Below are 25802 nucleotides of genomic sequence, written 5' to 3'. Positions count from 1 at the left end.
AAAAAACGGATTATTACATTCAGTTATTTTATCAAGAGAAGATTTTTCTTTATTGGCAACAGTACGGAGGTAGAAAAGGATAAAGCTATCTGCTCTGTCTAATGACAAACAAATATATCAAAACAATGTTAATCATGTGCTGACTTTATAACAGATAGCTCTATCCTGTTTTGTATCAAATTATGGTGTTGTGTATCAAGTTCAGATGATACTGTATCATATTGTGTTAATTCTGTATCATTTTTATAACTTTATAGTGCTGACTTTATAACATGAGACTCATTTCAGAAACCACCACCTCCATTCAAAAATTCCCTGCATTTTTTTCGAAAATTACCTGTTTTATATTGATGAAAGGTACATAGTCTTCAATAAAATTTGGAATATACGCCATTTGAAATCTAATAATTGAGCCTATTCTTCATAATAATTATTGATTCATGCTATTTTATATTAACTGATAATAGGTGTGGCTATTCACGTTATTAACAGAGTATTTTGAGGAACTATTTAGAAATATATCTTCAAACATATAAATTAAGTACACTAGGAAAAGTTATCACAATGTAGAATTATGTTAAGTAAGACAGTTTAAGAACTTTCAAGTTATTAACAGAGTATTTTGAAGAACTATTTAGAAATATATCTTCAAACATATGAATTAGGTACACTAGGAGAAGTTATCACAATGTAGAATTGTGGTAAGACAGTTGAAGAACTTTTTAGAACTTTCAAGTTATTAACAGAGTATTTGGAAGAACTTTTTAGAAATATATCTTCAAACATATAAATTAAGTACACTAGAAAAAGTTATCAAAATGTAGAATTGTGGTAAGACAGTTGAAGAACTTTTTAGAACTTTCTAGTTATTAACAGAGTATTTTAAGGAACTATTTAGAAATATATTTTCCAACATATAAATGAAGTACACTAGGAAGAGTTATCACAATGTAGAATTATGGAATAGTAAGAGAGAGAGTTATGATCCAAGATCGAACCCCGTATTTTTCAGCTAAATTAAATGAGCCCACCGGTACTAATGTATGAAACTGGAACACACTGTGTAGATCATTGCAGTTATCAAGTTATCATGGATTATGTAGTAAAAGAATTATGATCTAAGATAGAAACTGTAGGCCTATTTTCCAACTAAATTGAATATTAACCTACTAATGTACGGTACATAATACTTGTAGATCATAACAGAAGTTGAAAATACGTTCAATTGTTACAGAGAGAACAATAATGATTGGCAGCGATCAATGATTGATGATTGATAGATCAACAAAGACTTCAACAGTTGTAAAATTGAGGCCTTACAGCAGTTATTTCACAAGTAGGTAAATGTTGTTTACTTAGAATACTGTATCGAGAAACGTGAAATAAAATTTTTGAGAGAATGGAGAGGTTGATAGGCTAGTGGTTTTTACTGTAGTTTGAAAACTTATTTCATTAGCTTGTTGGGATACGAAACAGGATCAAGAAACACTCAACTATCTGATGGGATTGGTCCCCAAATGTCCCCATTTAGTGTATATCAACACTTTGGGCCATATGAATAAAGTTGAGCATTTGCTTATAGCCTACTTCTAAAATATGGAGCATTTGCTTCATTTTCTATGAATAAACGTGAGCAAAACCTTTTGCTCATGCTAATCAAAAAAATAGTTTGAGCATTTGCTCAAAAGTAGAAGCTTTTGCTCAAAATTGTATGAATAAACTAGAGCATTTGCTCAACTTTTGAAGCAAATGCTTAAAAAAAGGTGAGTCTAGTCTAGAGCAACTTATCACCTTTTGCTCATAGTAAAATGGCTCAACTAATTTGTATGACGAAGAGGAAACTATACCAGATACGATCACAACCAATAGTTGAGAACTATAAAACTCTTTTTAGATTCAACCATGATACATATCACCATTATCCCTACAAAAGATAGCTAGCTGTTATAAAGATAGCCATCACAAAAAAAGAAATAGGTATTTAAAAAAATGAAAGTGTAGACGATTATAAGAAGGCTATTGATATTATAAGAATATGCTGAAGATTATTATAGAAATGACATTTTTCCACGCTATTATTTCAAAACTCTAAACTCAACTAACTTAAAACTCTATTCATAAATACAGAGCAGACGATGCAAACACAAGCGGTGCACCCTATTTGCATATTTAGCGCTTCCGTGAGCTATAAAAACAAACTAAGGCTACAAAAGCGAATCAGCTGATGAAAAATCTCTAAAATAGATGAGCATTTGCTCCAGAGTTCAGGAGCATAAGGTAAGAGTAAAAGGTAAAGCTTATTTATATAAAAATGAGCAAATGCTTTTGCTTCTACCTTTTGCTCATGAGCAAAACCTTATGCTCCATGCTCTTGCTCATGAGCATTTGCTCTGGTTTTATTCATATGGGCCATTATCTATACTATAATAAAGGAATTTTTCTTCCAAATTTGTAGGTGACACAGTCCAAGATGAGGTTAGAATTTCACGTGTACAATTTTTACAAAAATTTACTTATCGATTATGTATTCACTCAATTGTTTTCAATCAACACATACAGAATAAATTCAACTAGTTTATTACTTTCCTTGCTCTTCCTACTTAGCCTACATAGGTTGAGAAAGTTTTTCTTCCCAAAAAACATTAAGATAACCCAATTTCAATACTTTTCAAGGTCCTTGAGTCCAAAAACATATTTTTTCATTTTATAATTATTATTAAACGAGAATCCAAATGAAATGCTGTAAATCACCCCGAAGACTTCTGCTACTGCAAGTATTGACAGCAGGGTAAACAAATGGAAATTCGATGAGCTCTACTATTCAAAAATTAGTTGTCATATCCGTTAACTTACATCATCATGGATCTTGGAAATTCTGGTGATGATGCAAAATATTAATAACTTTAACGTGCTATACATACTTGAATAATTTGACAATTTCTTAGTCTTTTTCATTCAATTATTTGTCAGCCCGGGAACCAAATATATTCGTACTTATTCCCGGGCTGACAAAAATTTGTTGAATAGTAGCGCTCATTGAATTTCCATCTAGCTGTTCACCCTGTTGTCAATATTTGCAGTAGCAGAAGTCTTCGGGGTGATTCACAGCATTTCATTTGGATTTTCGTTTAATAATAGTAATTAATTCATTTGCATTTTGAATGATTGCAATATCTCAGTAATTTCCATCTGAATATTTTTTTATTTATTCAATTTTCAACGTTACAACACCAGTTTGCAAAGTACATAAACATAGAGTGAAATTTTTGTGAAATATTATAAGTGGTACCATAACCTTATTCAGATCTGCTGATCAACTATAGTGAGGTCCACGTTATAATGGCAGTTTGTGATTTGCAATGGTGTTGCTATCCTTGTCTATAATTCAACAAAGGAGATGGCGCTATCTCTTTTACGCTTTGCGATGTTACCACATCGTTTATCAACAATGTAGAAATTCAACTAATTGACAAAATATTTAATCTCAATCATGAAAATTTATTATTACATCTTTAAAATAGTTATTTGTGCAACTAGTGCGCAAAGTGACAGTTTGCTGCACCGAAAGAAACGTTTACGCACGAGCCGTAGGCGAGTGCGGAATGGTTTCTTGAGTGCAGCAGAGGAACTTTGCGCACGTATTTCACATTAAATTTTTCCTACAGTTACCATTGAATATGAAAAGTGGGTAATTATGGGTAAATTGATGGCTGAAATCCATCAAATGTTTGTCTGTGTGATGCTGTTATTAATAACAACCTTAATTCATTTAAAAATCAATAATCAAATTGAAGTTGAAAATCCTCAGCCAAAGTTCTCATTCTTATTCATTCAAGAATCAGAAAAAATACAGATAGAACAAAAAATTCGCATTCAAAATACACGCCAACAGCTGATTGGGATGGCTGCAAGATGGCTGAACCAACAATCGTGTGACCTAGTGGGAAGAATCGTACCTAAGTTTGTTTCATCCAGTTAAAAAATACTGAAACAGGATTCAGAAATTTAGACTTTTGCTCAAATTACCGAGAAAAATGCTCAAAGTGAACTGAAAAATATTTATAAAAATAACATAGACAACAGAGAATATTTATTGTAGTATTCTTATGTTTTTTTTTATTTATATGGATATTGAACGGTAATCATTTAACCTCAAAATTCGAATTCTATAATGTATATTTGCTACTTTTCTCATTGCTCGCAGTTGAAATAATAATTATCAATGGAAAAAAACTATTATTTATTATTAAATGATGATAATTCGTAAATGATAATTATTCAAATAAGATTCAGATGAACATTATTCTTGTTTTGGATTTCTAGATTGGGATTTTATCATGAATGTAGGGTAGCCATTGAAATGATTCTTATCTGAATTACCAATTACTTATCAGTTGTTGTTACCAACTTAATTTTTGTTTTCGTGCACTAATCCTCCATATAACCCACCAACTATTTTGCGTTGCCATGTTGTAAATCTGGAGTACGCAAAGTAATACTTTGCGCACTAGAGCGGAAAAGTGATTCTTTGCGTTCTGTAATCAGTGCAGCAATGGTCACTTTTCAAGGTATCTGTAGGAAATAGTTATTTGTGCAACTAGTGCGCAAAGTGACAGTTTGCTGCACTGAAAGAAACGTTTACGCCCGAGCCGTAGGCGAGGGCGGAATGGTTTCTTGAGTGCAGCAGAGGAACTTTGCGCACGTATTTCACATTAAGTTTTTCCTACAGTTACCATTGAATATGAAAAGTGAGTAATTATGGGTAAAATTGTCTGAAATGCATCAAATGTTTTTCTGTGTAATTCTATTATCGATAAAAACCTTAATCCAAAAATCCTAAAGTCCTCGTTGTCCTTGGTTATAATATCTAATACTAATAATTAGCGCGTTGTGCTTCGTTGCACCTCTGCTCACTATAGCAGCCACAGCAGTCACTGTTACCAACTTCATTTTGATATTGCTGCACTGTTGCTCCATATAACCTACTAAGTATTTTGCGTTGCCATGTTGCAAATCTGGAGTACGCAAAGTAATACTTTGCGCACTGGAGCGGAATAGTGATTCTTTGCGTTCTGTAATCAGTGCAGGAATGGTCACTTTTCAAGGTATCTGTAGGAAAAATATATTTTCTTGATAAATAAAATATGATTAACTATTTTCAACAATAATGAACAGTTAAATTCATCAGATATACCAGTATCAGCTGTTAGGGTGGCAAGGCTGAGTTTGGTTGTTTGACTAGTATGACGTTGCCCTTAGTCAGCACTTGCTGCACGTTGCCACCTGCTGATTGAATCACTGACTGCTGGTTGGACTGGTTGGCTTGAATCACTGATTGCACCTGACACAAACAAAACACGATGAATTGTTAAATTAATTGAGAAAAAAAGGAAGTAAAAAAGTGGAACCATGGAGGAAAGATCGCATAAGAAGATATCCCATGCTTCATAGAATTAATTTAGGCTCAACTCACACTACCTCGACTCAAATCGTACGACTCCTGTCTCTCGACCTTACGACTTTCTTGCTCATTGTCACTACTTCAGTTCCATGCTACTCTATTTTCTAACTTCACATTACTAGTAGTTCTGTGAACAGTAGACCTCACGCAGTATTCTCATCCACAAGTACCTGATTGGAACTATAGACCTTATGGAAATACAGCAATAGACTGGCTTCTCCACACATCTGTGTAATCACTTGTCAGCTGATTTATGATGAATAATTATATAGTCTGATTTCTACTCTAATATTGGCGTATGAAGAAGGCTCCTTTTTCCTTTTATATTATCCTTGAAATGCAAAATTTCCTAAACCTTGTATATACGTCTGCGCGCAATTAAAAAAGGAACATACCTGTCAAATTTCATGAAAATCTAATACCACGTTTCGCCGTAAATGCGGAACATATAAACATTTAAACATTCAAACATCAAGAGAAATGCCAAACCGCCGACTTGAATCTTAGACCTCACTTCGCTCGGTCAACTAATTTACATGTAACACATTTTATAATAATTATTATGAATATATTGTCTTATATAATTCGTATTATTGCCTTATTGACCGAGCGAAGTGAGGTCTGAGATTCAAGTCGACGGTTTGGCATTTCTCTTAATGTTTATATGTTTATATTGTCACGTTATTCTTTATATTTAAATAACGATTAGCCTCCTGCTTGGCATCAGTCGGTAAAGCATGAGATTTAATATAATAGGGCGTGGTTTTCTAATAGTATTCAGTCTTAAAAAATCTTGATAGGCCTAGATATGGGCTTCTCCAATAACTCTTGTAATTCAATAATAATAAATATATATATATAAATGATACTTATACTATAGAGATGAGGAATATAAAATGAATTGCACACCATGAAAATTTTACACATATATTACATAAATAATGCAAAGATCATCGAGGCAAAAAATATATATAGAGCGATAAAAAATATAATATAAAAATAGAACAATATTTGAAATCAATAAAAATATCACAGGCTAACTTTATATTCTAGATTTATGGCACGAATCATTACCATGTGCCTTTATCTTGAAATCATATGCATTCTTTGGCATGTAGCTGTGACATGTACTTGCTAATACTTGTCTGCTTGGATAATTCAATCATAAATATGTGCTCTAAGATCAGCTTGATAAATTAGCCACTAATAATCCAAATATATCTATATATTAAAATCTCTAGTATTTAGTAGATTCATTTGTGTCGAATATATATTTTTATCTCAGGGTGTAAGATTCGGCACCTGACGGAATAGGTAGAGCCATTCATCTAGTGAATTAGAACTATGATAAATTATCGCAAATTGTATTGCAAAAAAATTAAATATTGTATGCATACGTTTGATAGCCTAGATTTCGTACTTCTTTGATTAAATAGAAATTTCTAAAATATTGATCTATATATTTTTCTTTCAATTAAATACCTTTAATACTAATTTTTACTTGCGCAAGTATTACTCTTATTAATTTCTTAATTTATAATAACCCTTTCGGCGAGCTAGCTTTGATCATCAGATTATTTCGAAGCACTAGGGCGCCCATCACTAAATTCAAATTTAATCACTCACGTGTCGAAAATCTTCTTGTAAGCCGCCGATGTCGATCCAACTCCATGTGGTCCGGGAATATGGTAGCCGGAATCGTCTCCTCCAAGGTTATAAATTTAATTAAAATGAAAAATGACTTCTGCTTCACAATAGCATCACGAAGTCTTTTAAGAAATTTAATAATTTACTTTAACTTTAATTTTTACAAAATTATTAATAAGGTACTTCGCTCTAAAATATTTGGGGTCCTCTTATGGTGGCATCTGGCTGGCGAGTGCTGGTTCTTCCTTCTCAAGTTTTACAGATCCTCTTTCCGACTTTCAAATTAGCATAAAATTTAAATATCTCAATCCTCCGCCATTAAATTCAAATAGATCTTACAAAAAATGCCAAAATATTGCTTAGATTATATGATTAATAATTTCTTTGCATTCGAGCCATATTGATAACATAGATTACACAAATTTTTACACAAAATCTACTACATTTATATAAATATATATAAATATTTTTGAATTGGCCTACAGTTGCCGCCTATTAACTGCCGTTTTACTATTGGTGCATGCAAATTTTATTAGGTATTCATGCGCCTGGTAACTCTTATTTCCTGAATACATTAAATTATTTTTATTTGGTTTTTTATTTATGCTCTTTGCATGCTAGTTAATATTCTATATATTAATATTAATTCCATGCTACCTAATAATTAGCCACGTGGACGGGTGTTTTTTCACATTGCACACCATCCGAATGCAATAAAGCTCTGCCAAGGGGTTTTGGTCAGATTCTACGTTCTTCGGTTTGATCGATCTCTAGGTCACCGATCTGTGAATACATCTACCTAACCTCAATCTTCAAATATTTTATAAATAATCTATTTATGAGTAGTAAACTTCCTTCAAATCCTTTTAGGTTCTTGTACCATTTAGCCAGAACAAGCTGATGCTATCTAATCTTGTTTATTATCTGCTTGGCGATATTAGCCAATTACTTTATTTTTAGACCTATTACTATTTCTGTTAGGGCTTTTCATCTACCCAGATTTAAATATGTTACACGCGCCCCTGGGTTTGAATTCAAAATATTTGAGAATCACAATGTTTTTAATGAAAACCCACCCTTCAATACATTGATATACACTATACTTTATTTATAAATTATACTCTCCTACTTCTATCACATTTCGCAGACATATTTGCTGCATCTCCTTTATACCTTTATCAAAAACAATAACAAATTCTCCTCTTCAACACACATAAAAATATCATAAATATAAACTTCTAAACGTACTCCTCCTGACACCATTTACAACACAGTAATTTTTGAATTCGCCGCTTGCAGGGCCGCCAACTTAACTACACACATTTCATAATTCTCATAAATGATTCCTTTTAGACCATAATTTCGATTCATAAACTTCTGGGCTTATATCTTATAGTATTTCTTAGGTCTTAATATAAATAAGTTTCTATACATCAGGTACAATACTTTCTTTGCTAATGGCTCTTTGGTTTTGGTAACTGGTATTCACTTTAAGTCTTTTCAGGTAACAAACGTGGCATAATTAAAAGTAATAAATATAAAACATATAAATAAATATATCGACATTAATAAATATAATAAATAACAATAATAAATAACTTTTGGGTACAGTATTTCTTTTTATAAACATATGTTCAACAGACATTACATTCGTTTGATTTGGGTGGCTTTGGCCAGCTGGTCATTGGTTCTACAGAATTGCTGTCGAGTTTCATAACTATTAACCTAACTGCTCAATTTTTTCTCTTAAAAAGGTAATTAACAATTTTAATTTTATTATCCCCGCTTGTGTCCTTTTTTATCTGATGTATATAATTTAATTACATATTTAAAAATTGTTCTTTTCCTTATTGCAGGCTTCTAACGGCTGGAAAGAAATTAAACATTGGATTGTTGCCACGAGGTCCTATACCAATATTAAATTTATTAAGGAAGGTTAGTAATCGGTTTGATAATAATGTTTTCTTTGATTTCTTATCATATTATTTTAAATTTGACGATATAGCATGTAGAAATGTTGTGATTTACTTGCATCTTCTTGCGTTCTGTTTGTAGATGTTGTAGGCTGGTGAGGTTATCTGCTGTTGATTTTGTGAGGCTGTCCTATTGATAATTTATCTTTATGAATTTAAAGCCCTTGTATCTGGTGTACTCTTTCTTCAAATAACTCCTTGTTCCTTTAATAATAATTTCTTTTAATTGATCCAAAGCCTTCCATTTATTTTCTTTCAATACTATCCACATAGTTTCTTTATAAACAACTTTAATCATATCAGGAAACAGTTTCGTAAAGCAAGATTTTTCATAGGCCATAAACTTCTTCAATAATATTATCCTCTTCATTATTTCATTAACATCACAATTGTTAGCAAACATCACAGCCTTAATAACAAACACTTTCATCATACAAGATTTCCAACAGTCAACAAATTCCTTCAACACTAACATGGTCTTAATTACAACATCAATAGCATCACTTTTCAATATTATCACAGACATCATAACAAATATTAAACACCATATCCAAACATTTATCATCTTTTTGACAATATAATCTCTCAACATATAGCCAGGTACTTCCATTTTATTAGTATAATTCCTTATTTCTCTCACTCTTATTAACCACTTTCCATTCTTCATTAGTCCATCTTCCATTTCCTTGTTGCCCATGCACGAATCCATATTTGTTCTTTCAGTAGCTCCGTTTCTATACCATTTATTACGTCCATTTTGCCGGTCACATCGCTGATTGGCCCTCTTGAAGCGTATGTGCCGCGGATGCAGGTTGTCGGCTTTTCCTGTCTTCCTCGGTGCCGGTCCGGAATCCTCCTCCTTTGCCTCTTGAAGCGTGCATGCGGCCTCCATCGGCGCGCGCGATTCCTCCTTCGTCGCTTCTTCCGCCTCCGGGCCTTGCGATGCATGTTCCTTTTGTCATGTAGTCCGTTCTCCTCGTCCTGATGCCGGTCGGGTGTCCTCGGGCGCCTCCGTCTCCGGGCCTTGCGGTGCTCGCTCCTCTTGTCCGGTAGTCCGTCCTCCCTGGTGTCGTCCTCTTGGTCCGGGTCCTTGGTCTGCTGTGGGGTCAAATGATGCGCGGGTGTGGTGTGTAGATACATGGTGGCGGTCTCTTGATGTGCGGGCTGCTCTTCCTGCGGTGATGGGTCTTCGGCGGGAAACAATATACTTAAAATGGGTTGTTGCTTGCGGCTGGCTTTAATTGCATGTTTGGCGGCGGTTTTTTGTGGTAGGCTGTCTTGTATGGGCTCCTGTGTGTCTGGTGGTGGGTTATCTTGTGTTTCTTGTAACAAAGTCTCCGGTAAATCACTTCTGAAATGTGGTGTATGACGTTGAAATATCCTGCTTTTCTTGGTTTGTTTCATTGGAGCTTGTCGGTGTTATATCGGGGGTATCATATAGTCCTGGTTTATTAGCTGTAGTTTTCTGTATATCTGGTGGCGGGTTGTTGGGTGTTGGGTTCTGTGTTTTTTGGTGATTTGATCTGGACGCATGCTCTAATGTGTAGTTTGTACTTATTTGATGAGGTGGCGGTTTGTAATTTCTGTTGTAACTGTTTTGTGTATTATTATTATGTGAGTTTAATCGATCACGGCCATCATAGTGATTCCTACGATTGCTCTGCTGGGCATAGTGGTTGGTTGTACGATTTTGAAATTTTTCATTATTCCAATTACCATTTTGCCTGTGCTCATAGCGGCGTTCAAATTGGGGAGCAGATCGGTAGCGATCATATGATACCGGTTCATAATTTTGGCTGTTATACTGATTAAATTTTGAGTTATGTTGATTTTGTGCGTATCTCTGGTCTGAACGGTGGTTTGATATTGCCATCACGGACTGTATGCCATATAAATGATTTATCAGCTGCTTGCAATCAGTAATGGGTTGTGTGGCGAGTGCCATTCTAACTTGATACGGTAGCTTCTTTAAAATAATACTTGCTAATGCCGATTCATTAATGGGCTCGCTCAATTGAGAATTTTTAAACTGTAGGGCAGTGACGAAAGTGGTACATGCACCGTCTAAGTTAGGGTTGAAATCGCATGATATAATGTCCGCTAGCACGTCCAACTGTTTACTTCTGCTCCAATACTGTTCCAGGAAGACAGCTACAAACTCATCCAATGATGTAAATTCATGGACTCTACTCCGAAAGAACATCAGGGGTTCGCCAATCAATAAACTAGTCAAACGAAGACGCCAAAAATTCCAAGAGGTGGGTGTTAATGATTGAATTAGTTTTATCTGATCTATAAATTCTTTAGGTTGGAGATAGCGGTCTGTATTGTCAAAACGGCCTAATTCATTGAAACTGTGTAGTGAATCAAACGTTGCTATGGGAATAGGCTCTATATTCTCGTGCGGAAATTGATGTATTTGACTTTCAAGTTGTACCAACTTCTCTTGGGCCTGTTTCCAATGACTAGAAGCTTCTGTTTCATTATCTACTACTTCGGCATTTAATTCAGATAAAAATAATTGCTGTTCTCCAACGGCTGTCTCCAATGAATTAAGTTGTACTTTGTTTTGATTTATATCAAAATTTAGGTGAGCTATTTGTGTAGATTTACTATTCTGTTGTTTATTTATGGAAATGAGTTGACTATTGTTCCTGTTTGTAGCTATTTCATGAATTGTGAAGTGTTTTGTGCTGGTAGGTTATCTATTCTTTCCGCAGTCTCCTTACCCATTCTTACCGATGTATCCTTCAGTGATTCCCGCATTTCCTTCATTTCCGCCTTTAAGTTCTTCATTACTGTGGTCATTGTTTTTTCTAAACTATTAGAAAATGACTTGATCATCCCCTCTACTATAACCCTCCTTATTGCTTCTTGGGAGACATTTAACGGTTTATTACTGTTCACAGGATTCTTGGCGGTGATTGAAGATATCTGGGCGTTGGACTCCATCGCGCCCCCCTCAGCGTCGATCTCCGCTACTATCGCCGTCTGCAGTGTGTCTGCTACCTTACTTTGCGTGGACGAAAAGAGACTCATATTTTAAAAATGGATTAAGTGTCAAGTGTTTGTTAAAAAAGTGAAAGTTTTGGCCAACAAGGCATTAATAAGGACACAAATGAGGATAGGCCTATGGACATTACAAGCCAGGTAACCTATTTATTACTTAAACTCTTATAATATAATAATACTATTCATTGATTTCTGACTAGCAGTTTAGGCCCATAAAATATAATAGCTCTCTATAAACATGTAATTTTTCACAGTACTATAATATAAAATTTTCTTTAAAACATATAATTTCTCTCTATTAAAGCTTTTGTTTCCCCAAAAAGTAATACAAATTTTCCTTCGCCAGTTTTCCTCACAACTCGTATAAGTTATCTATAATTTTCAATATGGTTATTGACCTAATTTCAAATAATTATTCAATGAGCTTGGCTCTCATCATCAGTCCCACGTTGGTACGACATGTCTTTCTGTCACGTTATTCTTTATATTTAAATAACGATTAGCCTCCTGCTTGGCATCAGTCGGTAAAGCATGAGATTTAATATAATAGGGCGTGGTTTTCTAATAGTATTCAGTCTTAAAAAATCTTGATAGGCCTAGATATGGGCTTCTCCAATAACTCTTGTAATTCAATAATAATAAATATATATATATAAATGATACTTATACTATAGAGATGAGGAATAAAAATAAATTGCACACCATGAAAATTTTACACATATATTACATAAATAATGCAAAGATCAGTCGAGGCAAAAAATATATATAGAGCGATAAAAAATATAATATAAAAATAGAACAATATTTGAAATCAATAAAAATATCACAGGCTAACTTTATATTCTAGATTTATGGCACGAATCATTACCATGTGCCTTTATCTTGAAATCATATGCATTCTTTGCATGTAGCTGTGACATGTACTTGCTAATACTTGTCGCTTGGATAATTCAATCATAAATATGTGCTCTAAGATCAGCTTGATAAATTAGCCACTAATAATCCAAAATATCTATATATTAAAATCTCTAGTATTTAGTAGATTTATTTGTATCGAATATATATTTTTATCTCAGGGTGCAAGATTCGGCACCTGACGGAATAGGTAGAGCCATTCATCTAGTGAATTAGAACTATGATAAATTATCGCAAATTGTATTGCAAAAAATTAAATATTGTATGCATACGTTTGATAGCCTAGATTTCGTACTTCTTTGATTAAATAGAAATTTCTAAAATATTGATCTATATATTTTTCTTTCAATTAAATACCTTTAATACTAATTTTTACTTGCGCAAGTATTACTCTTATTAATTTCTTAATTTATAATAACCCTTTCGGCGAGCTAGCTTTGATCATCAGATTATTTCGAAGCACTAGGGCGCCCATCACTAAATTCAAATTTAATCACTCACGTGTCGAAAATCTTCTTGTAAGCCGCCGATGTCGATCCAACTCCATGTGGTCCGGAATATGGTAGCCGGAATCGTCTCCTCCAAGGGGTTATAAATTTAATTAAAATGAAAAATGACTTCTGCTTCACAATAGCATCACGAAGTCTTTTAAGAAATTTAATAATTTACTTTAACTTTAAATTTTTACAAAATTATTAATAAGGTACTTCGCTCTAAAATATTTGGGGTCCTCTTATGGTGGCATCTGGCTGGCGAGTGCTGGTTCTTCCTTCTCAAGTTTTACAGATCCTCTTTCCGACTTTCAAATTAGCATAAAATTTAAATATCTCAATCCTCCGCCATTAAATTCAAATAGATCTTACAAAAAATGCCAAAATATTGCTTAGATTATATGATTAATAATTTCTTTGCATTCGAGCCATATTGATAACATAGATTACACAAATTTTTACACAAAATCTACTACATTTATATAAATATATATAAATATTTTTGAATTGGCCTACAGTTGCCGCCTATTAACTGCCGTTTTACTATTGGTGCATGCAAATTTTATTAGGTATTCATGCGCCTGGTAACTCTTATTTCCTGAATACATTAAATTATTTTTATTTGGTTTTTTATTTATGCTCTTTGCATGCTAGTTAATATTCTATATATTATATTAATTCCATGCTACCTAATAATTAGCCACGTGGACGGGTGTTTTTTCACATTGCACACCATCCGAATGCAATAAAGCTCTGCCAAGGGGTTTTGGTCAGATTCTACGTTCTTCGGTTTGATCGATCTCTAGGTCACCGATCTGTGAATACATCTACCTAACCTCAATCTTCAAATATTTTATAAATAATCTATTTATGAGTAGTAAACTTCCTTCAAATCCCTTTTAGGTTCTTGTACCATTTAGCCAGAACAAGTTGATGCTATCTAATCTTGTTTATTATCTGCTTGGCGATATTAGCCAATTACTTTATTTTTAGACCTATTACTATTTCTGTTAGGGCTTTTCATCTACCCAGATTTAAATATGTTACAATATGTTGCGCATTTACGGCGAAACGCGGTAATAGATTTTCATGAAATTTGACAGGTATGTTCCTTTTTTAATTGCGCGCAGACGTATATATCCTACAAGGGTTTTGAAAATTTTGCATTTCAAGGATAATATAAAAGGAAAAAGGAGCCTTCTTCATACGCCAATATTAGAGTAGAAATCAGACTATATAATTATTCATCATAAATCAGCTGACAAGTGATTACACAGATGTGTGGAGAAGCCAGTCTATTGCTGTATTTCCATAAAGTCTATAGTTTCAATCAGGTACTTGAGGATGAGAATACTGCGTGAGGTCTACTGTTCACAGAACTACTAGTCTAAAAAGATAAAACATCAATTCATGAAACATAACCAACCTCACTTTCATTAACTTTCCGACAGTCGCGCTTTTGTTAAAAGTACAACAGTGTCAGTTTTTTTGCTGCACAAAACTATTGAATGGGGTGGTGTCAGTGAATGAGTCACCTATGCATTCCAAAACTTTCCCCCATCACTTCACTGAGTTGCAGTGTCAACCGAGCATTGGTTCAGTCTTCAGGTGTCATTTAGTTGCGACAGTGCATAAGATAGGGAAAGACTGTATACGGGGGCTTTAAACGAATCAATAACACAAAATTGATGGCTTTGTTTGATGAACCTTATTGGGCTATGAAATGGTAATCATCCAAATGTTCATAGGCGTAAAATAATCCAAGAAGATGAAAGAAGTAATATAAAATTAATTTATATGTTTTGACAGTAAACATAGTAGGCTACATAACACTTGGAAAATTGGATGTTGTAAAATATACAACACGCGCATGCTCGTATGATCGAGTAGGGCGCGACTACCGGAAGGTTAAAAATGCACGGTACTACACAACTCAAGTCGAGACTCGACCAACATGTCGAGTCGACGCTCGACTCAGTTTCACAGTCGTGAGGTTGCGGAGACTAGAATCAACTGGTCTGAGTGTCACCATTTGAAAATACATGCTGCGTCGAGAAGAGACTAGAGTCGCAGTCTCTTCTCGACTTGAGTCGCGTAAGTGTGAGTTGAGCATTAGGCCTCAGGTCGAGAAAGACTGGACTCTAGTGGAGAGCATGTGTTTCCAAATGGTGACACTCAGACCAGTCGATTCTAGACTCCGCGACGTCACCATTTGAAAACACATGCTCTCCACTAGAGTCGAGTCTCTTCTCGACCTGAGTCGCCTAAGAGTTTGCAAGATTTGTATTAAGTTTAGATGATAATGTATCATATTGAGTTGATAGTGTATCAAGTTGAGATGATACTGTATCATATTGAGTTGGTAGTGTATGAAGTTGAGATGATACTGACTGTATCTCATGTGTGGTGATACAGTATAATTTGGTGGTGATTTGCCACTTGGTGGTACAGGGCGTTTATGTTGCAAATGTCACTGTTAACTCAAACCGATAGCCCAAGCAGTTGTTTTTGGTGAATCTATGTGGTGACGCTAGAAGTCTCTCATATACTGAGCCGTTCTTACATTCTTACACTCCCAACAGTGTTAAAGAAAACAATATAATGAAAGGAGAAACTACAATATAGGGGGTATTCAGTAGAATAGAACTTTATTAACATAATTCAGATAATACAAAAAATAGAAAAAGAAAACTCGTTCACAAAAACACCTCGTTTGAAAAATGAATTCAAAATAACATAATATGTTCTCTTTCGACAAAGTAAAAAAGTTCTTTAGGCTTGGCCGAAGCCGTCAGTCGGGTTATAGGGGGTATTCAGTACCTAACTGACATTTAAATTATTAAAATAGTTGATTTTTAAAATCTGCAGTTTTGAAAATACTTACGGCCGTTATGGCGATAGGATGGGGCTGCGACTGAGGCGAATTTGGTCCCCCTAGGTCTCCCCTACCCCCTGCCCCACCTCCGGGAGACTGACACCCGTTCTCCTCCACAATGCCGTCCATCCCTGCCTCCACCTCCTCCTCCTCTAAGCCTCCTCCTCACTACTAAGACAGGATCAAACTGCAAACAAAACAGAGAATAAAGGGATAAAAAAGTGATAGCTGACAAGATGATCAGATCTTAGTTGATCAAGAACCGGCCTGGGCAGACAACTCCATTACATCAAGTGTCTGTTGCTTCCAGAAAGTCTAGTGGATACAGTAACATGAATTCAATTCTAAAAATATCAAATCATTCATAACTAGTAGTTCTGTTAGCAGTAGACCTCGCGCTCAGTAAGTTACATTGACCTGTTGTTATGTTTTCTCAAAAATTAATAATTTATCAATTTAAAATGTCTAGAAAAAATCCTAAATAAACATAGAGCTTTCTGTCCTATCGTACCGTGACGTGTCGTCCCGGAATGTGAGTGTGAGCGCTGTTATCAGGTCTAGCTTCAACTGTCTACAACGTTGATGGAAAGATACATTTTCAAGATGTTCGATGTTTTTGAACGGGTAGTATTATAGTCCACTAGACAGCTGATTTATGATGAATAATTATTGTAAAGTCTGATTTTTACGGTAATATTTGCGTTCAAAGGAACATTCCGTTCAGTAAGTTACATTGACCTGTTGTTATGTTTTGTATTATCCTTGAGATGCAAAATTTCAAAAAACCTTATGTATACGTCGACGCGAAATTCAAAAAGGAGCATAGCTGTCAAATTTCATGAAAATCTATTGCTGCGTTTCGCTGTAAATGCGAAACATAAAACATAAATATAAACATAAAAAGAAACGCAAAACCGTTGACTTGAATATTAGACCTCACTTCGCTCGGTCAATAAAACAACATATTACCATTTAAAATCAAAAACCTAACCTAACCTTCAACTAACTTCTCACTAATCCCTGCCCAATCATTCATCAACTCTCAAGGAAATCTCAAATATCATTCCAGCATTTCTAACCTAAAAGTCGATTTTCCGCTAAAAAAAATTAATTAAAATCCTCCATTATCAAAATTATCTATATTATCGATACGATACTAAGATAGTACGTGATTACAACATAGATTCTGGCCCAACAACATAAAATAATCAAACTTTACAAACAAAAATATTGCTAAATCATCAAACACAGACACGTCTTCTATCAATAATTCCATCAACTTTCAGTGTAATTTTAAATAAAACAATAATAAAGAAATATATTTATAAAAATTGTTGACCCTGAAAGTTTAAAGCAACCATAGAATTGATCACCCCCTTAGATCTATCTACAAACAAAATACAGACTCATAACAACACTATCTTAGGTTAGGTCAACGTATTCTAGGTTATAGACAAATATTTGCGTCTTATTCTACACTTTTTACCTCAATAATACATAATTTCACAATATTTTAACACAGGATTAGAGGAATAATACAGTTTCAAATCATTTTGACTGACAAGGTCACCTATAACTGCAGATTACACGTTGTAGAGTTTATACAAGTCATGAAACTCACTTAAGTAAATAAAACTATGATAATTGGGGGCTTTTAAGAGGGAAAGTATAAAATTCAAGGGGGATTTTGTAAAGTTTAAAACATCCCCCGGTGTTTCAAAACACTATTAACCTTGGATCGCGTCCACCCAGTTTTATTTATAAATTTTAACGACAGTTAAGTCAGCCATTTTACCTGTTGTAATGCACCACCAACACATATCTCCATAGTTGAAGGTTTGGGGCAAATTTTAACGGCGGTTACCACTTGGGGGTTGAATTTTGACTGGAATTTAAGAGCCGATTTTGTTTTAATACAGCTGTATAAACTTCACTTACCTTGTCAAAGTGTAACTTGGACTTCGTCACAGAATCTCTCGATTTTAACTGGATAGAATCGCTGCTACGTAGCATACACGTCAGCCAAACTGAAACCTCCAGAGTGGGGATTTTTGTGCGTCAGAGGACAACTAAATTTCCCTACCACACACTCAAAATTTCCCTGCTTGCTGACGACTTGTGACCACAGAGTTGGGGTACAGAGATAGTTGGGTAAATGTGGATGGATTTGAGGATCGACCATATTAGGGAGAATTATAATCATCAATATTGTTATTTGTTATTTTTAAGTAAATAGCTAAATTCGTCTGGCTTCTGTTGGTGGAAATTCCCTTGCCCATCAGGTTGAGAGGTCAACATCTGATTAACATTGGTTTTCTATCCTTGTCTGTCATATAGCTCAAATCATATAGCTCTATTCTTTTCTTCCTCTGCACTGTTGCCAAATCGTTTGTAGGCTATGTAAAAATATGATGAACCACAAAAATATTCTATATCAATAATGAAAATTTATTACTAAATCATGCAAAAAAATATTTTCTATAGTGAGGTCCACGTTATAATGGCATTGGAGAAAGATAGGAGGACAGCGTTGCCGATTCTCTGCCTTGGCACTGCCTTCTGTGGAGGTTAGCTTATACCGGTATATCTGATTTAGAATTGAATCTTCAAACTTGTTCTTATTCGCCAAGAAAATATATTTTATAATAATTAAATAATAGATTTTCAAAATTGAGATATCTTTTTGACCGAACGAAGTGAGGTCTAAGATTCAATTCGACGGTTTGGCATTTCTCTTAATTTTTATATGTTCAAATGTTGCGCATTTACGGCGAAACGCGGTAATAGATTTTCATTAAATTTAACAGGTATGTTCCTTTTTTAATTGCGCGTCGACGTATAATGCAAGGTTTTTGGAAATTTTGCATTTCAAGGATAATATAAAAGGAAAAAAGAGCCTCCTTCATACGCCAATATTAGAGTAAAAATCAGACTATAGAATATTCATCATAAATCAGCTGACAAGTGATTACACAGATATGTGGAGAAGCCAGTCAATTACTGTATTTCCATGAGGTCTATAGTTTCAATCAGGTACTTGTGGATGAGAATACTGCGAGAGGTCTACTGTTCACAGAACTACTAGTTTAATTGATCATATTTTTCTACATTGTTCAAAAACGACCTGGAAACGTAGCGGAACTAGAAAAGGATAGTGCCACCTGCTATGTCGAATGATAGACAAGGATAGCAGCATCAATGCTAATCAAATTCTGCCACATAACGTGGACCTCACTATATCATATTCCACTAACTTATAACGTGAGTCTCACTACAGATAGCTGACTTTTTCACTCTGTGGTTGAGACCTCATAAAAATACGCCACAATGATAATCTTATCAGAGTGTGACTGATACATTATTTATGCCGGATTCAAATAAAGTGTCGGCTAAATATAGAAATTCTTTTGTTTGTCGAATGTGAGAGAATTGAATCAATAAAACTGTGAATATCATTTGGAAAATAGGTTTTTGTTTGAACTGTAAACAAGATTAATATTATGCTAACGAAAAGTCTATTCTGATATTGATAAGAAAAATGTGTGGTAGTATTGATAGGGAATTAATAAATATTGGGAGAACGTTTTTGTGTTACAGACATTATTGAGGATGATTTTATGTTGATAGAAACATTTTTATTGTATTGATAGAGAAATTAATATAGGCGGATTTATGTTTTCCTACAGTTACGTTGAAAAGTGGCCATTGCTGCACTGATTACAGAACGCAAAGAATCACTTTTCCGCTCTAGTGCGGGAAAAATTTTTCTGCACTCCAGATTTGCAACATGGCAACGCAAAATACTTGGTAGGTTATATGGAGCAACAGTGCAGCAAAATCAAAATGAAGTTGGTAACAGTGGGCTGTGGCTGCTATAGTGAGCAGAGGTGCAACCAAGCACAACGCGCTAATTATTCATTATATTATATTATAACCAAGGAAAGCGACAGCACAGTGCCACCACAGCACACACCACACAGCTGCCCCCCGCCATTCAAACACTACTAAGTTATTTGATGGATTTCAGGCAATTTTACCCATAATTACCCACTTTTCATATTCAATGGTAACTGTAGGAAAAACTTAATGTGAAATACGTGCGCAAAGCTCCTCTGCTGCACTCAAGAAACCATTCCGTAACGTAAACGTAAACGTTTCTTTCGGTGCAGTAAACTGTCACTTTGCGCACTAGTTGCACAAATAACTATTGTGTAATAGAGTAGGAAAATTCCAAGTTCAAGGTGTATAGTGAATTCCACATTATAATGGCAGTATTTCATTAACATTTATATTGCTATCCTTGTCTATCATTCGATAAAAAAGTTAATGTTATTCTTTTCTAGCTTTGCAACGTTGCCACATTGTAGAAATGCAGAGTGACACAGAATAACGGGAACTTTTAAAAACTTTATAAAACATTAGTGGGAAGGGCAAAAATGATTTTATTCAAACTAATGTAAAGTTCAAGACTTGCCATTTGAGAATTATTGATAACATCTATCACTCTCTGACAATTACTTCTTTAAGATGGCTTCCTCCTGAACGAATACACTCTCGAAAACTGTGTTGACAATTCCTCATTGATCGCTGCAACATCCGCGTTTCCTGGTCCCATGATCTGTCCACCTGCGATTTTCTGTTTGTGGAGCTATCTCAAATCAAACGTTTTCACAACTTGACCAATAACTGTGGTTGAATCATAGCAGACAATTCAAAATGAAATTAACAATATCCCAGCTGAAATGTTGCAGCAATCGTTCAGGAATCTCTACACAGATTTCAAGAGTGTATTCGTGCAGGAGGAAGCCATCTTGAAGAAATAATTGTCGAAAAGTGATAGATGTTATTAATAATTCTCAAATGGCAAGTCTAGAACGTTAAATTAGTTTGAATAACATCATTTTTCCCCTTCCCACTAACGTTTTATGCGGCGTTTTCAAATGTTCCCGTTATTCTGGGTCACTCTGTATATATTATCAACTAGCCGTCAGGCTCGCTTCGCTCGCCGTATCCGTCTAGCCAGGGGGCACCACCCCCTGGACTCCCGACTGGATCGTCCGAGAATGAGATCATCAGACTCGTTTCGCTCGCCTGCATTTTCCATTTGAGCATTTTTATCATATGTTAGGATGATCCAGTCGGGGGTCCAGACTAAACGTCTGGCTAAATGGGTATGGCGAGCGAAGCGAGCCTGACGGCTAGTAATATCATATTCCCAGGAATAGCTCTGATTGAAGAAGCAGTGCTCAATCAATTTTTCCGCGATAAATGCATTTCAATCTTCAACTTGGTGCCAACCTAACAAAGTCAACTCAACTTAATGCCAACCTGACAAAATTATTAATTTAGTTACCAGTTAACAACTGTTTAGAAGAGGTACTCTCTCTAGATTATAGTTCTATATTAACATATGGTATAAACATTTTTCAATTGTTATTAAGAGACTAAGAAGAAGAATATACATGCTAAAAGACGAACTTTAAATCATTAAAAACCACCCTTAGAGTTAAAATATTGCCAAAAGATTTCTTAGTGCGCCTCAAAAGGGCCAACTGAACATACCTACCAAATTTGAACGTTTTTGGTCCGGTAGATTTTTTGTTCTGCGAGTGAGTGAGTCAGTCAGTCAGTGAGTGAGTGTCATTTCGCTTTTATATATAGAGATTAAAAAGATATCCACAAATTACAATAATGAATTATTTAAGAAGAAAAAGAAGAAGGTATTTAAGGAGGAAAAGAAGGAGAAGAAGGTGGCGGAGGAGGAGAAGAAGGAGAAGATGGTGGTGGAGGAGGCGGAGGAGGTGGAGAAGAGAAGTAGAGGAAGAAGAAGAAAAGAGACAGAGAGAGAAATAATAGCATGCAAATCATATTGCATGCATGAAAGATAAATACGGTTCTACACATGAAGCCCAGTAACATAAAAAGCAAATTAAAAGCTAAGTGACTAATTAGAGTTATTAAAATTGAATTTAATGACAGGGTGGATTCACAAAAACACAAGTGCCTAAAATTACAACTAGATTTCAATCAATTTACATTTCAAACCTTTAATTTGAATTGATAAGTTGGTGAATAGATTCGACAGTTCGTTCGATTCGACTTGTGTTGACTTCTTATGTATTGTAGAATGTATTACCATATGCGAATAATATTAATACTAACTGTATCTGTCCTCTATAGTATTATCATAGAGAAAAGATAGCAAGAGGTACCCCATGGTATAGGATGTTTATGTTGCAAATGTCACTGTTAACTCAAGCTAAAGGCCTAGTAGTTAGTTGTTTTGGTGAACCTATGTATCAAATGATGGTGTTGTGTACCAAGTTGAGATGATACTGTACTAGTAGTTCTGTGAACAGTAGACCTCGCGCTCAGTAAGTTACATTGACATGTTGTTATGTTTTCTCGAAAATTAATAAATAATTTATCAATTTAAAATGTCTAGAAAAAATCCTAAATAAATATAGAGCTTTCTGTCCTATCGTACCGTGACGTGTCGTCCCGGAATGTGAGTGTGAGCGCTGTTATCAGGACTGGCTGCAACTGTCTACAACGTTGATGGAAACATACATTTACAAGATGTTCGATGTTTTTGAACGGGTAGTATTATATTCCACTAGACAGCTGATTTATGATGAATAATTCTATAGTCTGATTTTACTCTAATATTGGCATATGAAGGAGGCTCCTTCTATATTATCCTTGAAATGCAAAATTTCCAAAAACCTTGTATATACGTCGACGCGCAATTTAAAAAAGAACATACCTGTCAAATTTCATGAAAATCTATCATCGCGTTTCGCCGTAAATGCGCAACATAAAAACATATAAACATTCAAACATTTAAACATTAAGAGAAATGCCAAACCGTCGACTTGAATCTTAGACCACATTTCTCTCGGTCAATAATGTCAGTGGAGAAAGATAGGAGATCATGGTTTACATAAGTTATAGAAGGCGGTGGTAACAGGCAATCGACAACTCTGTGGTCTTATCATTTCCAGAAGAAGAAGAAGAGGGAGAACAGAAAGAAGAAGAGGAAGAATGAGGAGAGAAACATAGAGAAGAGAAAGAAGAGTAAAAAATTTGAAACCAAAGAGAAAAATCTAGAACCCCAAAAGCAACAGAGTCGCTCCATCCTCACTGATAAGCCTTCCTCTGATAACGGACCTACTACGTCGTAACCGTGTAGGGAAATTTCGTTTTTCCCTTTTCCCCGCCGACTTACGTCATCGATTGACGTAATCACACGGCTAGGCAACAACCTAAATACAGATGGGGTCGTCACTCACTTGAAAAACAAGATACAAGCCATGTAAATCGAAATACTGTATTGTGTATTATAATAAATAATAATCTGTTCTAAATCTGGTCTCTGCTACAGAGATCCTTATTATATTATGTCGCTTTAGCATTATAATATCATGAATAGATAAATATGATTGATTGATTGAGTACTTTATTTATGTAGATTACAATATATACTGGCTTATACACTTATATACAATAGCTTACAACACAGCATAATTATAGATGAATTTACATAATATAGACTAAGAAAATAATTATTGAACTGTATATGATATGAAAGAGCAATTTGTAATATAATAACTATAGATAATAATTATATTGTTATGCATCTACATAAATTGGCGGAGCTTTGGACATATCAATGTCCATTCTTCGGAAACAATATTAAAAATATCCTCCCCACTAGCTCTCTACCAAAGATAATAGATAGATAGAATAGATCTTAATGGAATAAACGTTATTTTTCTTTTCAAGCTACTTTTCAATAACTAGGCTATCTTGGGATTGAGATTTATGTTATAAATTCAGCACCTGATCAACATTGGTGTTTGCTATCCTTGTCTGTCACTAGACACAGCAGATAGCTCTATCCTTTTCTAGCTACGCAAACGTTGACATAGAAGATATTCAATCTCAGTCATGAAAGTTTATGATTTAATCATTTATAATATTTTATGATAATAGGATTATATAGAATTGGCTTATACAAGTAGGGGATAGGAAATACACGATGACACATCATCACGTCTCAACTACTCAACTGATTAACTTGAAAATTTGCTTATAGATTCTTTATTTTTACCGAGGATGATTGTAGGCCTTATTGAAATCCTTCAAGATTTCAGTAGGTCAAGTTTTCAGTTTGTCAAGTTTCCAATTAAACCCTTGCGCAGCACGGGTTACCTGCTAGTAACAGAATAAACTTTATTCTCCTTCTCAAGTCAACGTTAAAATCAGAACAACATTGATCAACATATGTTTGCTATTCTTGTTTACTATCATTGGACAAAGCAGATAGCGCTATCCTTCTCTAGCTCTGCAACGTTGCCTGATCAGTTTTTATCAATGTAGAAATATATGATTAATTGACCAAATATTTAATATCAATCATGAAAATGCATTATCTGATGATTGAAAAATATATTCTTTTGACGAAGGTGATGGATTTATTATTTCAAACTTAAATTACTACTTTTTCAATTAATAATAATACGGACTATTATTGAATTGTAATGTAAATGTTTTATTGATGTATTTTTTGATGGAAATAAATTGAATTCAATTGGAAAAAAAATTCAATATTATTATTTATTTCTATCATAACAAGAATGAACACTAAATATTACATTAGATATAACCGGTGTATTATGGAAAGCTCATTGAAAATTTATCAATATTATTTAGTGTTATTGAAATATATTATCTTGGTGTTATTCTCGTCCTAGGTATGACATTAAACTGCCCATAGTCTCCTCAGAAGGAGGATGGATGGAAAAAGAAGAATGATAAGTGATGAAAGTTGATGAAGAATGTAATAATGGAAAAGGACTAGGAAGTCGGTGGAAAAGAAAGGACAGAAAATTGTTGGAGTCGGGGTACAATAGAAATAGAAAATATAAATAATAGGTTGACGATGGACAAGTCTAGGAAAGAAGTTATGAAGATATAGGAGAAGACAAAGAAGAAGAGGTAGAAGTGGATGGAGGAGAAAAGGAAAAGTACTGTGAGATTGATTGATTGATTGAGTACTTTATTTATGTAGATTACAATATAATATACTGGCTTATACACTTATATACAATAGCTTACAATACAGCAAAATTATAGATGAATTTACATGATATAGACTAAGAAAATAATTATTGAACTGTATATGATATGAAAAAGCAATTTGTAATATAATAACTATAGATAATAATTATATTGTTATGCATCTACATAAATTGGCGGAGCTTTGGACATATCAATGTCCACTCTTCGGAAAGAATATTAAAAATATCCTCCCCACTAACTCTCTACCAAGAGGAGAGGAGAGGAGGAGGAGAAGAAGAAGCACTGGGAGAGGAGAAGGAAGAGGAAGGAGGAGGAGAAGGAGTGAAGAAGAAGACGAAGATGAA

The 25802-nt window shown here is 34.4% G+C and overlaps 1 protein-coding gene across 1 annotated transcript in view; it reads right to left on the bottom strand.

The window, feature by feature from the left end:
• Positions 1 to 18327, bottom strand: part of LOC111047954 (cyclic AMP-responsive element-binding protein 1) — a 44874-nt gene extending 26547 nt beyond the window's left edge. Inside the window, exons 1-3 of the mRNA XM_039441149.1 lie at positions 18170 to 18327; positions 16384 to 16561; positions 5217 to 5341 (exon numbers count right to left, since the gene is read on the bottom strand). Of these exons, the coding sequence (XP_039297083.1) occupies positions 5217 to 5341; positions 16384 to 16503 (245 nt within the window). The 5' untranslated portion in view covers positions 16504 to 16561; positions 18170 to 18327. The remainder of the gene's footprint in view (positions 1 to 5216; positions 5342 to 16383; positions 16562 to 18169) is intronic.
• Between the last annotated feature and the right edge of the window lie 7475 nt (positions 18328 to 25802).

This window comes from Nilaparvata lugens, chromosome 14 (assembly GCF_014356525.2).
Source record: "Nilaparvata lugens isolate BPH chromosome 14, ASM1435652v1, whole genome shotgun sequence".
Taxonomy (NCBI): Eukaryota; Metazoa; Arthropoda; class Insecta; order Hemiptera; family Delphacidae; genus Nilaparvata; species Nilaparvata lugens.
This window is presented reverse-complemented; position numbering and strand designations above follow the sequence as displayed.